The 14779-nt window shown below is 38.4% G+C and overlaps 1 protein-coding gene across 1 annotated transcript in view; it reads left to right on the forward strand.

Moving 5' to 3' along the window:
- Positions 1 to 2731: 2731 nt before the first annotated feature.
- The window catches only part of ccdc88ab (coiled-coil domain containing 88Ab), a 62386-nt gene continuing 50338 nt past the window's right edge, over positions 2732 to 14779 (forward strand). Inside the window, exons 1-3 of the mRNA XM_079249418.1 lie at positions 2732 to 2911; positions 3022 to 3122; positions 14295 to 14403. Of these exons, the coding sequence (XP_079105544.1) occupies positions 2849 to 2911; positions 3022 to 3122; positions 14295 to 14403 (273 nt within the window). The 5' untranslated portion in view covers positions 2732 to 2848. The remainder of the gene's footprint in view (positions 2912 to 3021; positions 3123 to 14294; positions 14404 to 14779) is intronic.

Consider the following 14779-nt stretch of genomic DNA (forward strand, 5'->3'; position numbering starts at 1 on the left):
TCCTCATCAGAACCCTCGCTGCAGCATTTTGGATCAGCTGGAGACTTTTCAGGGCATATTTGGGACAACCCATGAATAAGGAATTGCAGTAATCCAGTTTAGAAGTAATAAAGGCATGGACTAATTTTTCTGCATCTTTCTGAGACAAGATGCCCCTAATTTTTGCAATATTATGCAGGTGGAAGACGGCGGTTCTAGAAACCTGTTTTAAATGTGAGCTAAAAGACTAATCCTGGTCAAAAATGACTCCAAGATTTCTCACAGTATGCAAAGTATGCACAGTAAATGCGATTCTCACCTCTATGTATCTATTCTTGCAAAGTTTTCTTTGTATTATATAATCTCCTGGAGAAAGGGCTTCGCTTTGTTGGATATAAAAACTCTGTTTTTATTGAAGACTGTTGTCTTCTGAGGATGTCCTTTTCTTCTGCATTCTTCTTCTCCAAGCTCACAGAAACTTTCCTTTCTCTCTCACAAAGCATCAAACAGTTGATTTGGAGTTGTTTTGGCTGTTCCTATGGGCCTTTGGTGGAATTGTTTTGGTTTTGCATGTAGAGATCCTTTGACTGCAACAGCTTGTTATGCTTCGGATCAATTCCAGACATTTGACTTTATTAATGACTGAATTAAATCACAAGAAATTAACCCTTTGCTATCTATCAAAAGCTTTTGAGGCAACTGTTCATTGGGGAAAAGCTGTTTCAAATGAAGTACTCTGACACTAAAATCTGCATTTAAAACTTATATTGGTTACATAATTGCAATGTTTATTATTAAGAATAAAAAAAATGTGTATTTAGGTCCAGAAATTATTTAGAACCAAATGCTAAGAAACCCACGTCTGTCGGCTTTCATATACCTTGCAATCAGTGTGGTTTCTTATTTTAATGAAAATGTGATAACATGTTTTCCTAAAGATGCAGTCTTTTTCTGTTTGTTAGATGTTTAACGTGGCATCTTTTCCTTCCAAACTATTACTCAATAAGAAATATCTATTCCAGACGGTTTTCTTCCTGCAGTCCTTCTTGTTATACTGACAGTCTGCATGTCATGGTAGCTAATGTTATAATGCAAGCAGGGAGAAGTAATGGTCTGATTATTTAATCTCTTCTCTCTGTGTGTTGGTGATCCTGCTGCATGGAAATGGAACGAAACAAAAACAGATAAGCTGAACTTTTTTTTATTTCAAATGTCAAGTTCCAGATCCAGACGTCAGTTTCAATGGCAGACACATGAGAAAGGAATATTTCAGTCTTAGTTTTTCCTTTAATTTAGCCCTTATCCTCCTGGTCAAACACGTTTTGCAGCATGCAAGATGAAACAGGTCCACTCTGGCTTGCATGCGCTACAGCCTCAAGCAGAAACTCCAAAAACAGCCACCATTATTCCTAATGCAAATGAGCCCCTCTTCATTACAAGGGGAATCCTGAAATGCATTCTCTAATGTTGAACATACAATTGTTCATTAATTCATACCGAGCTCCTGAGAGGTGAGAAAAATCCCCATTTCCCAAAGCAGTGATTGTGTTTTAATTGTCTGGTTAGCCACGTGACCTCTGTTCCTACTTCGCACCATCACAATCATTCATCAGTTGTTGATTATGTGTTTCTAATCGCATGAATACCCTCTACCTTGCTGCTTAAACTGGCTGCATTTACAGTTATGTGGAAAATAAGTTGAACCTCTTCCAAAGGTTTCAAGTTGAACATAAAAAAAATAAAGAAACTGATGTTAAAATCACGAAATATAAATATTGAATGCTTTTTAACACTTTCTGACACATGCCCTGTGTCATTTTGATTAGACTGATGTCTTTGGCTTGACTGACTTCTGCACATTTCTAAACCCAGAACATTACCCACCAGATGTCAGTAGCTCACTTTCTCCTGTTGTACCTTTTAATGCGTGTTGTAAAGCCAGACAAAGAGTATGCACAGATCACTTTTTTTTAATCAACTGAATTAATAAATGAAACAAGGAATCATTGTGTGGTTTCAAATCACATCAGAAAAACTGTAAATACACTTTTTTTTTTTTTTTAATGTTTGCTCTATTTCCTGATTATTCCTCACAAAACCACAACGACACATTTCATAAAGCCAAATATTGACTAAGAAGTATCACTTAGTATGACTCAGAGAAAATGCTAGCAGAAAAGGATGCTTTGATCAATGCCCTACTTTTCTTGCAGAGGGAAGGCGGAGGGAGATGCGCAGGGAGGGAGGAGTTACTACGTGTCCTGCGCTCATCCTCTCAACGCTCGCGCTCAGTGGTGTGCGGCGCTTGAACAGCGGCAGGCGGAGGAGCTGACGGCTGGGAGTGACTTTATTCCAAATATGAGGAGGAAACCAATCATTCCAGAAGCAGGACATTAAAGCTTTTTTTTCCCCCTCCCTCACTTTACTTCACTACTGGATTTTTTTTTCCCTTTTATTTAATCTTGTCGGAGGAATACATCTCCTCTGCTGAAATCACAGGTCTCCATTTGACCGTTTTTACCCTCCCCTTTTTCTCAAAATTTCTATTTAATATAAACAAAGAAGCAGGTTGCAACTAAACCACCAAATACCAGAAGTTGTTTTTTTTTTTTTTTTTTAACAAAAAGATGTGACTCCCTTTCCTTCCCAGGAAGCACATTCCCGTCGTTGGCATCTGAAACAGCTGGGTCGTGTTGAGAAGATTGTGGATTAAGGGTTTTTTTCCCTCCTCCTCCTCAAGAAACCCCAGACGTCTTCCAGTGGCCTTTAGGCAAAATGAGCGTCGATTCGACTGAATTAACTACATGAGTGGAGTCTAAACAAACACGTTTTTCAACCAAGGATTCCCCCCACATATCGCCAGGAAAACATGGAAAACGAGGTTTTCACTCCGCTGCTGGAGCAGTTCATGCTCACGCCTCTGGTCTGCTGGGTAAGCAGGCCAATTAGATATTCAAATAATTTTGGATTAAACAACTATTTCTACTCCAAGTGGTTATGGAAAACCTTAATATCTATTTGGTTTGTCCTATTTATCTTCAGGTGAAGACAGTCGGGCATCCAACAGTGACCGATGGCTCCAAATTATCGGAATATATTGAATTAGTGGATGGGATTTACCTGAACGAGATTATGCTTGAAATGTGAGTAGATCCACATATTTGGACACTAACCCATTTGTTACCTGCATTGATCTCCAAAGAAAGAAAAGGTTAACCCAATAAAGGGCATGCAAACCTTAAGCCACATCAAGTTTTTGTGTATTGAAACAGCTATTTGCACTAAATGGAGGGTTAAAGTAATTCTCACCCTGAAACCTGCAGTGGGGACATCCCTACATGCATAAATTAAACAACTGCATCCTCTGTCCAGCCCTTTAGATTGCCTGCTGAAGTGAATGTAGGCTACTCACACAGGGACCCTGTATTGGGGGCATTGAGGGGTTACACTGTCAGATATCTGTGCAGACAGTCATTGTTGGGCTCATTTTGAGCATTGCAGATTGTCTGCAAGCATCTGTGGTCCATGGATGGAGCATCCAATGACTTTTAAGTGGTCTACCCTACCCTGCATATCATTCGCAACAGTCTTGAAGACAACCTGCATCTGTAAGATGCAGCCTACTGTGCTGTATATTCATATAGAAATAGTTGCATTATCAGAGTAACACTGCTTGCAGCAGATAATGTTTGTGATGGTTGCAGATCAGTGCTGCAGGCAGGCGCAGAAGCACATTTATCTTTTTAAAATTCACATGAAAGAGACTAGATAGATTCAGTGACGAGACATTTGGGATGCTGGAAAAGCAGGCATTGCATGTCAAATTTGTTCCTTTTCCAGTGACTGACTAACATGTAAGGCATGACACGAGAAAGATTTCCATTCCTTTGTCTGGCTCTATGCGGCTTCTTCCTGCTAGCTGGACAATTTTTCAGAATTTCCACTAATGCTACACTCTCCGCTGTCAGCATTTACCCTGCATGCCTGACTAAGGGGCACTCAGTCATGCCTGCTGCCAGTTGAAATGGGTTGTTACTTCTCTAGAGGTCATATGTAGCAGTTTTTTTACTCACCTCCCATTAATACCTTATACTCAAAGTGTAGATTAGCAGACATTTATGGATAAAAGAAGCTGGCTTTAGGAACAAATCTTTTTGTGCAGAGTTGATTTTAGTAATAAATGTGAATGGTTTAACCAGGACTAAGCTGTTGCTGTGTGGCAAGAAGAGCTGATTAACCCCAGTGGCTGTTTTCTGTCACTCGATGGTGTCGTCTTCTTGCAGTCTTCTACCGGTGTCCTCGACCCCCTGCTGCTAAGCTGTCTATCCTCAAGTTTAAACAACCTCTTCCATCTTGCTTGTTTTCCTTCTCCTCCCTCAAGTGGGTTCTCAGTAGTTTCATATCAGAAACATGTTTTGAGTTCATCTGGACAAGGCCTTCTTTCCTTATCCACACAGCCTTTTAAAAAACACACTTCACAAGTCAGCAGTATTTTCAGAGGCTCTTATTTTTTTCCCCTTTTGGGACACAGGATAGTGGGAAAGCAGCTGGAAGGATTTGAGGAGTGAACAAAGCAGAAAATGATTTACCAAAAAGTAAAAAGATGAAAACTTTTGGCAGCACAAGGGACATTTTCAAAGCCACACAGCAGCTCCTTTGCTCTATGGTTTAAGTGTAAGGGTTGTGATCTGGTACTCTGTAGGACTTCTGCTTGCAGATGAATGTAATGAGGTGGATGGTATAATGGTGTGTTCACACCAGATGCGTTAAGAGCGTCAGGTTTACATGTAAAGTCTATGTGGAGGTGAGTCAAGGAGGCGTCAAGCTTTCGCGCACATGGGATGCTAAGTTTGGGCCAATAAATCTCAGATATGGGTCCCAGGTGGAGTAGAAAGTGTCCGTAGAGGTGTGAAGCATACACGTGATACATTAGGGATACATTCCACTGTGATATTATGCCATGATTTTTTTTGTCGCTTTATTTATTAATTAAAGCCATGCCGCTCTCTCTACTGCATCCGCCATCATTCAAACTGACTGGAAAGAAAGCTCCACCTTTCCCCCCCTCCATTTCCCGCCACGTTTGCTGCTTGCTCCCAACAAGCGGCAAATGCAACAGGAGCGTGTTGGGTGCTGGATGCAAAAGTGACAGTTTAGTGACCAGCGGCGAGCGTTCAGCGTTTTGACGCTCAAAACGTGTCTGGTGTGAACACACCGTAAGTTACTAAACCATGGCTGGTTTAGTGCTTCTGTAGAGGACAGTCTGAACTGGAACTGGTTTAGTGATAGCCTGACAGGATGTTTGGGATTGCCAGTCACAGACTGCACAGTGTGTTTGTGTTGGTGTTTTTCTGCAGGGCTTCTGTGTGGGGGAGTATGTGGGAGTCTGTGTGTGTGTGTGTGTGTTTGTGGCTTTTTTTTTTTTTTCTTCTTCTTTTTTTTTTTTTTTTTTAATATGCCCTTGGTTTAAGACGGAGGCAGCTGTTGGTAGACGTCTTGTCCAGCCGCCCTCCCACACAAAAGGACTACAGTATCAGTCAGATCTTGTGTTGGTGAAACTGCTTCTTGTCTGCTCCCCTCGTTTTGTGAGCTGTGTCTTGACTCCTGCAGGCTCACTTAACAGAAATTTCATAAGCTTATGCATCTAACTTCACAGCTGCTGCAGAGTCTTCTTGATGGCAACAATGAAAAATGCTTCTTTATTCCTTTTCTTAACGTTGTAACTTATTAAACAGAAACTTAATGGAAAGGAGACGTGGGAGCTTAGCAACGCTTCCTTCCCCTCAATCATCAAAAGAAGTTTGGTGAAATTTTCAGCAGAACTGTAGTTGATAATTAACGGTGAATGTTTCTCTTTGTACCCTCTGCTCTTACAGATTGAACCATATTCCAAACCGTGTTAGTTTTGTTCATGCAAAGGGTTCTAAATGTGCTACTTTTATGTCTTGGCCAGTATCTCCTGTTTAGACTAAAAAAACTTCAGCACCAAAAACACTGTATTAATGTAATTGAAATAAATTGTGCTGGATTTGTGATTAAAATGACAAATATATACATATTTTTGTTGCTAAAACTTAAAAAGCTGTCACATATTTAGTTAAAAGTATTTATATAACTGATATTTTCTCTCACAGAATTAGAAATGTAGTGTTATATTTGTTGTAGTTGGAGTATAAAGTTGGTGTTGCTGTGTGTCATTAGCAGTTGTCATCGGACAACAGAGGTTATGGACAGAGAAGAGGGACCCCGGGATTATCTTAACGGTTTGCTGACACCCAGATGGCACCGTGTCCCCTCCCCCTGCCATGGTGTGCCTGACATCATCTAGCCAATTAGCTTGCCTCCGTAGCGCTGTCAGACCAATTAGCTTCCCTGCTCAGCAAGAAGGCGCCTGTTAAATTTCCGTCAGAGTAATAACTGTCCAGTTGAAGCCTGTTTTTTTGGACACTTGTATAGACACATGCTGGTTCATTGGCCTGTCTGGTCAACCCGTTCGGTTCGTCCTTGGCAGCCTGTTGGAAAGATGTGAGAAAAGTTGAAGGGATAAATTGCCCATTTGAAACATTTTTGCATCTTTATTATAATTGTGTAACTTTAATCCAGAAAATAGGTCAAAAAGTGGTTTGTGTCGTAATTTGGTTGATAAATTGTGAACCTCTGGAACATGCTTGGATTATTAAAGGAATGTGGTTGATCGCATTCTCTCGGTTAATGTTTCTGTTGGCCTGGACTTTTAGACAGATATGCTCTTGTCTGTAAATAAACATAAATCTTTTTGCACATATTGGTATGAAGGTATGACTACAAAGACCATAACCATCACCCGGAAAAGTATCTAATTTGTGAAGCAAATGATAGATCTGTAGATGTTGACTACAGGGTCACAAATCCATTTTTCTCTCAGGGTTACACTTCTGTAAGGTCACATACACACAACATAGTCTTTACTACATCTGTCATCATGTTGTGACTCAGAGCCAGACCGATGTGGAAGCATTCTGGTATTTGGTGGACCAGTACATACTGGCTTGTTGGGTTAAACCTTGAACTGCTCAAAATTGCTTTCTGCTGTTGATTGTTAAATTCTTTATTTGATTCCTTAGTGAGATGCAAAGGCATACAAAGCCTTTATATGCCTTTTGATGCTCAAGCAGAATATTCTTAAATTAAGCAGCCATCTGGCAGTGTTTTTATCAGGAATCTAGTAAAAGCTTTGAAGGAAAAATGGAGAAAAGTCTTGTATCTTTTTATTTAATCACATTTTTACAGTACTTCTTAGATTGGTTTTGATGTTCCCAAAGTTTTATCATTTTTAAACAAAATGTTGATCTTAATTAAACAAATGTTCAGAACTATCAAATACATTGCATTACAATAAATTGTTGTTTAAATATATTGTGCCTGAATTATATTTCACAACATACAGGTCCACCTTATCAGGCACCTATAAAGAAAATATCTGTTTTTTATTTTTTTAGAAAATGCTGTATTTCAGGAGTTGTTGATACAATTGTTTTGGGCATTAAAGACATCACATAGTTATCTATTATAAACATTTTTCAGCCTTTGGTTGATACCTCAGTTCTGTATTTTTAAAAAAAATTTTTTTTTAGAACAAAGGTGGCAGAAATAATTAATCAGCCTCTTAAAACTAATTGGTTTTTTTTTGTTTTTTTGCTATGGAAAGTCAAAGTATTTTCATACGCACAACAGTTAATAATGAAGCTAATCAACATGTTCACTGAATTCCTAAATACTGTTTTTATATCTAAATTTACCAATTGGAAAGACTCTTCTTATTTTTTGTCACTCCCTCTTCATCACCTTTCAACATACCAAAGCACTTGCCCTTTACCGCTACTTTCCATATTCCTGATGTTGTCTTCATCCCCTCTTTTATTCTTTTTCTGCTCATTCCTCACTTCTTCTGCTTTTACCCTTTCACTTCTGTTTTATCCTGCATGTTGAAGCATTTGTTGGCTCTTGTGGGACTATCTAAGCTGACATAGTTGAGATTCCAGCTGGACTGGAGAATGGAGACAGACAGATCTACTGCTGGGGAGTCGGTCTGCTTGCCAGTGTCTGCCTGCGAGGGGGGTCTAGCTTCTTCATCAGAGTGTGAAGTTAGACGTTAATCTGGCAGGCCCCATAATCATCTTTGTGTCATGCCAGTCTCTCTGTGCCTAGGAAGTAAGAGGATGTTTATCATCAGAGCTGGAAGGAAATGAGAGCTGTGACCTTGAGAAGCAAATTGTCACAATGCTGTTAATGCGAGTCACTCAGAACCTCACGGCTAAGGTCACGTTTAAACCTTTTGTTTCTCTTTGCAAAGTCATTTCGACCTACAGACATCAGACCTTTTAAAGTGATGCATTGTCAAATTTCTGTTATCACATTTTATAAGAAATGCTCCAGCTAGTTTCATGATAAACATCATTAGAATATGAATGAATTGGAGCCCATTGCAAGTTAAAATGGGATCTATTGATGCTCATGCATTTAGTTAATCGCCTTTAACATTTCCATTTAGTTTGCTTCCATTTTTTGTCTTAATTTGCTTGTGCTGCTTTTTTTTTTTTCTTTTTTTTTTTGCAGTTAATGCAAATTCAACATTTCCTCCATCTGTTTCTAGCCTGTCAGTGGCTCAGAGGATTTAATCCTCTCTGCTCCCTGAAAGACTTGAGCTGAGAACCATCACTCGGAATTGCTCATTTCTATCAACTACAGCTTTACAATTAGAATTAACATCAAAGTAGAAATAATTGACTAGGTACAATATTTCTACCCCAGAGAGTAACTTGGAGCAGCAGACCTTTATACAAGTATTGTCATGGAATTGTACCATGTCCATTATTTACGTTGAGTATACAAGGCAAATACTTTTGCTTAGTTTTTTAGATACAGTCTGAATTTTGCTCAAGTTGACCTGATTTAGTTTTGTGTCAGATAACACCCTGCGTGGCAGGAATGAGTCCAGCTGCAGTTCCTATGGATACAGAGGTAGAGGAGAGGAATGGCAAGAGGCCCCGTGGAAACAGAAAGACAAAGACAGGAGAGAAATGACTGACAAGGAAATGTGGTGGTGGGAATCGGGGAAACGTATACAAATGGTCCCCAATTGCATTTGTCTGTTTGTGTACCAATAGTTCCCATGACAAAGGGAGACACAGTCTGGAATTTATCTGCTACGGATACTTCACATACCTGCAAAACTGACTCAGTGCTTTGACTATCTGTGGATGTGGTGTACCTTTTTCTATTGTTCTTTTTTTATTGCAAGTTTACTATGAATTACAACCTTAAGTTGGAAATGAGGGGATGTGCCATAAAGGGCATGTCACTTAGCGTTGATTCTGCTGATTTAAAATGATTTGATTTAAATCTATTTTTGTAAAAAAAATACTCATTAGCTACTGATTGTGTTTACAGCACATACCTGAGCAACCTTTTTCACACACCATGCTAAAGGTGGGAGTTAATTGTGTTTATTGCAATCAGTTTGTAAGAACCAGATGTGAAATGGCAGTCAAAGTTGATGGACCAAGATGGTCTCAGAGTGGAATTTGCATTGATGATAAAGTAAAAAACATAAAACTTCCTGGACATTCCTGTTAGCTTTTTTCAGCCATTTTTACTAATTGGGAAAAATACAAGAACAATTATGGTAAACAGATGTTCTTTGCAAATGGTGATAATTCAGTTAAACAGTAATTATGGCAGTGCTATTATAATAGATTGGAGGAAGGTTTATTTGACATTTTTCTAATACCTAGGTATTACAGATTATTGGTTGAATATAGAGCTTTTTTATTCTGTCTGAAATTGCGTGTCATTTTCTACAAAATTCAATACAGTCCTACATTATTCATTGATAATTTTCCTAACATACATGATTTAACTTATACCTAGTGGCAGACTTTGTTGACAAAGTATTTGTGAATTTACTGTATCTAGATGGTTAAAAGAAATGTCTGTTATTTGAAATAGGTTTATGAACTGAATATAATTTGTAAAGAGATTTTTGCAAAGAAAAAAACACTGAATTGAAGTTTTCAGTGAATGTCTCAGGTTTAATTTGTTAGGTTGAGTTACGCTGATCCACACCTGAACTGTTAACCTGTGCACGGCTAATAAGTACTCCTGTGTGTTTGTTCCATTGCTCTCATGGAGATACTAACCCACACTCCTTCACTGTTTGGACAGTACAGCTCATAAGCTGCATCCCCAACACGTGACCAAATGTATTTTGTATTTCCTCTTTGTGTGTGTGTGTGTGTGCATTTACACTATTTTCTATATCTGTGTGCATGGGCATGTGCCTGGCTGCCCAAGCTGACTGTAATTTAGTCTGTCATATATAGGTTAACACTACTCCATAACGTTGTCAGCCAATCAAAGATGGGCAATGGGAGGAGGACGCCCAGTGGCCCCAGGCCCCAAGGCACACAGTGCCAATCGACTGCACCGACGGACCGGCTTATTGACTGGCCGTCTGGCCGACTTGCTGACTAGTAGTCTGTCTTGCTGGCTGTTGAGCTGGCTTTGCCCGTCTATCCCTAATCTAATTGTGTATTTAAGGTGTTAGATTTACTGTATCAGCAGGATCAAAGAGGGGGAGATAATAAGTGGAATTTTTCACAGCTGCATCTGTCTTAAATCCCTGTGTTTATTTGCCTTCTAATCCACAAAGTGTGAGTCTATCCTGCACCTTGTATGTGTAGCATTAGAAGTGCTTCTGTGGTTCCGATTGTGGCCGCCATGTTCTCATTTGACGGGGATGATGAAGGAATGTCTGAATGTTTTTTTTTTTTTTTCTTCCTTGGCTTTTCTCTCGGTCCTCTCACACACACTAAATTCCCCACGCTGCCCTGCTCGCCCTGATGGGATTACAGTCTTCTTGGTACTTTTTAATTAATGGGTTAAATAGACCCCCTGCCATGGACCACGAGAGGGGCTGTGTGAGAAGTTGGAAAGGGGGGGGGTCATGTGGCTGTTCATTTAGACCAGTATTAAAAGAGTTCTGTGTCCTTGTGATTTGCATGAATGTGTTTGTGTACGAGGGCGGAGGCTGATCAAAAGACAAATGAACACATCTACATTGCAGCCAGTTGACTTAAAAGATGGACTTTTTCATTTAAAATCAGGAATTCTGCTTCTTTTTGTGTTAATGTAATATCTTTGTGTGTGTGTTTTAAGATATAGCATTTCAGAGTTAAGCTCTTAAAAGCTCTGATTACCAAAAATCTGTTGTTTTAAATAGAATTTAATTTTGGTTAAACTAATGGTTTATGCCATTAATATAAACTATTAGTTTATGCATGTTTATTTTGTGTGTAGGAATCGGTTTTCTTAGATTCCAATTTTCTAACAGAAATAGAGAAGTAGTATGTTATAGTAATTATAAAAATTCCTTTCAACCTAATGTCCCTTGTGACTAGAAACATTAAAGCAGAAGGTCCTTGAGGAAAATACAGTGCTTCACCTTTAACCTCTTCTTTGCAACAGAAATAGGCAGAAAATGCACATAAGAAGTTTTGATCCTTTGTTTATTTATTTATTTTTTGTAAGTCCAGAATTTTCTTATATTGTGCCATTCTTGATTTCTAGAGAGCAGATGAAAGCACGCAGACATCCATGCATGACTTCACATGTGCTACAAACCACATGCATGCATACATTCATAAGCAGTCAGGACGCTCCTTCCCCCTACTCAGGGGGGAGGAGGGTTGTGGCTATTGACCTACTATATAGGTCAATGGATGTATATGTTCAGAAATTGGAAGTGCCTATCATCAAAAAGAGAGCTCCCCATTTATCCCATTGTGGTGGTCTGAAAATCTGAAGCACATAAAAACTTCCTTATTAGATTCTAAGACTTTTTTTAAAAGAAATTCATCGAAGAGACATGTTGTTTTTTGGGTTGGCTTTTACTATTTTATTCCTTCTTCAATCATGAAAATGTAAAATACCTCTCACTATTAAAATACTCTCCCCAAATGTTTCAATGTACAAATGACTAGGATACTAGTCTATACTTGTAATATTTCAGCTCTATAAAGAATAGCCTCTTAATACTAAAAATGTTTTTACATTTTAGGAACAACTAATGTACTCTGTTAACACGCATTAGCTTCAAGGGATTTCACTGTTTTACTTATCAATTCAAAGAATAAGAATTGTATTAAAACCCATACTGGATCAAATTGGTGGGAATGTCCCTGGACCTAATTCTAGTCATGCTTTTAAAGGAGTTACTCCTATGTGCTACAAATTTTAAGCAAACAGGCCTTTGAGATATAACAATTCCTTACCTTAGCCCTCATCTAACCCTTCAAACATTTTGAGGTCATCTGGCTAGGTTGATCTTTGATCCCTTAAAGAAATGGGGCACCTTATCTCTGAAATGTAAGTGGATGAGGCTGAGTCAAAAGAGTGTGCATAACTCAGTTTAAGCACCACCACTGAGCTTTGGCAGATTTAAACACTTTGACGCCCTTCAATGAAGGCTAATTGACCCTTCACTAAGTCCCGCCTTAGAACCACCGCTGTTCAATCATTTGTTAGCAACAGTAACTAAGAGAGAAGAACCTGGCAAACTTTATTATCCTGCACAAAATACCAAAATGGTCCATGTACAGCACATGAGTTTGAAGGATGTAATTTTCACCTTCCCTAAACACAACTGGACAGATGACAACTATTGACAACAGTGTGGAAGACACCCGTCACAGCTGAATCCATTGAAGATGACAAAAAAAAAAATCTATTGTGTGTTGCATTGCGTATCTTGAAGTTAATGGTGCATTAACATACAGTAAGGTGTTTGTGTACCGCTTGAGGTGAAACAAATAAATCAGATAAACAGCTGTTTTCAAATTAATTATAGAGTGGAAAAAATAGTTATGAAGTGTGATTTCTCAGAATCAGGATGCTAAGAGGCTGCAATAATTCAAACAAGACAAACACATGGAGTTTTATGGTCATAAAGGTGTCTGTTACTTTAAAAAGAAACTGTTAAAAGTATGTAAGGCTAATCAAGGAGTATGCAACTTGGTATTTTTCATAAGCAGCACTGCCACGCTTTTCAACCATGTTGGTTTCAGTGCTGTTTCAGGACTGGAGCTGGAGCCATGCGTAAGTTGGTTCCAGCTAAGAACTGGTCTGGTTTTTTGCAGCCAGAAAACGACTACAAAGCCCCATCATTGCTCCATTTTAAAGGTCTCCCAGTATATATTGGACTCTCCCTCCAGTGTAGTCTTAATTTCTGTAAAGGCCCACTGTGCAGCGGCACAGTTTCTTTACTTATGTTTACCACTTATAAACAAATAGGGACAAAAACATGCTTTTTTTGAGCAGATATAGGAATACCACCTAACTAAATAAAACAGCAATATCTATAAATGTAGCTACTGTTTAAACACTGAGCAAACATTGTGGTCACTAGTTCACCCATGGGGACAAATACAGATTTTTGAATTGAACTTAATTAAAAAATTCAGAAATGGTGGTTTAATTTTTTTTTTGTTTTTTAAAAGAGAGATGAATTGAAGTGCACTGTTTGACCTCTAGCACTTGCAGGAAGTGATGCTTATAGTAGATCAGTTGTTTAAAAGTTATATAAAAATATACTTAATTTTTCTCTCATCTATCTTTTTAAAATGGGTAACAATGAACTAAAGTTTGAAACTTCTAAAATCTGCAGGAAATATTTTACAGAAATGATGGTGTAGTTATTGGGAACATAGCTCCGTAAGTGTGGGAATGTCTGAACTTTTTGTACTTGTGACACCCCTGATAATATCAGTTGTCATGCTTGTTCATCTTTGCATTCCTTTAGCAACTCTCAGTTGAAAAACATGCAGCCTGTGTGATCTGTCAGCATGAAGAAGATGCTTCTCTTTGGTTCAGAGAGATCACAAGAGATGACCGTCATACTCAGAGGTCACAGAATTACTTGCATATTTCACATCAGTGTAGTGCTAAAACTGAACAAACAAAATAAAGGTTTATTGAAGTTAAATAATTGTTTAAAGACTCAATACTATGCAGTCTGAAATTTGGATACTATTGTAAGGATGGCATTTATATATGTGTGAAGTATCTCTTGTTCCATTTACCTGATTATTTAGTTTACTCAAAGATTTATAGTCACTGTGCTGCTGGTATTTTTTTTTTTTTACAAGCATGCACATGTCATAATGAGAAACATGTAATTGACCCAGTTTACAACATATCCATTTCTCTTAAACGTCCTTTGAAATCTGATATACTTAATAGTGATTTTATGGTAACGCATTTTGTTTTTTCTTTTACAGAAATCCTAAGGCCACTGTGCAGAGGACCAACAAGAAAGTAAACAATGATCCCACACTGCGCATCCAGAACCTTTCTATTCTCATCAGGCAGATTAAAGCCTACTATCAGGTAAGAATTTTATTTTTGTAACATTAGAAAGTAGGAGTCTACATGCTGACATAAAGGTTAAAACTTTTAAAAAGCAGAGAAAGAAGCGGATCTGATGATATAGGTCACAGATCGCTTTGGCTAACCTCCTTATGCTCTCCCATGCCTGAGATGGCGTGGTCACCATTTAAATTATAGGTTACACTTTTAAGTTACAGTGGAAAAATATCTTGGCTCTACGCTTTCTCTCGACCTACAGACTTTTTTCAGTGCGTCTACAAAAACACATGGCTTGCCCTTTTTTTTTTTTTATTTCAGACAGGTCAACATTATTATATTCTTTACATACATATATGTATAGCCTCTCCAATCTGTTGACAGGTCTAAAAAGGGGTAG

Source organism: Telmatherina bonti, assembly GCF_933228915.1.
Source record: "Telmatherina bonti genome assembly, chromosome: 11".
Taxonomy (NCBI): Eukaryota; Metazoa; Chordata; class Actinopteri; order Atheriniformes; family Telmatherinidae; genus Telmatherina; species Telmatherina bonti.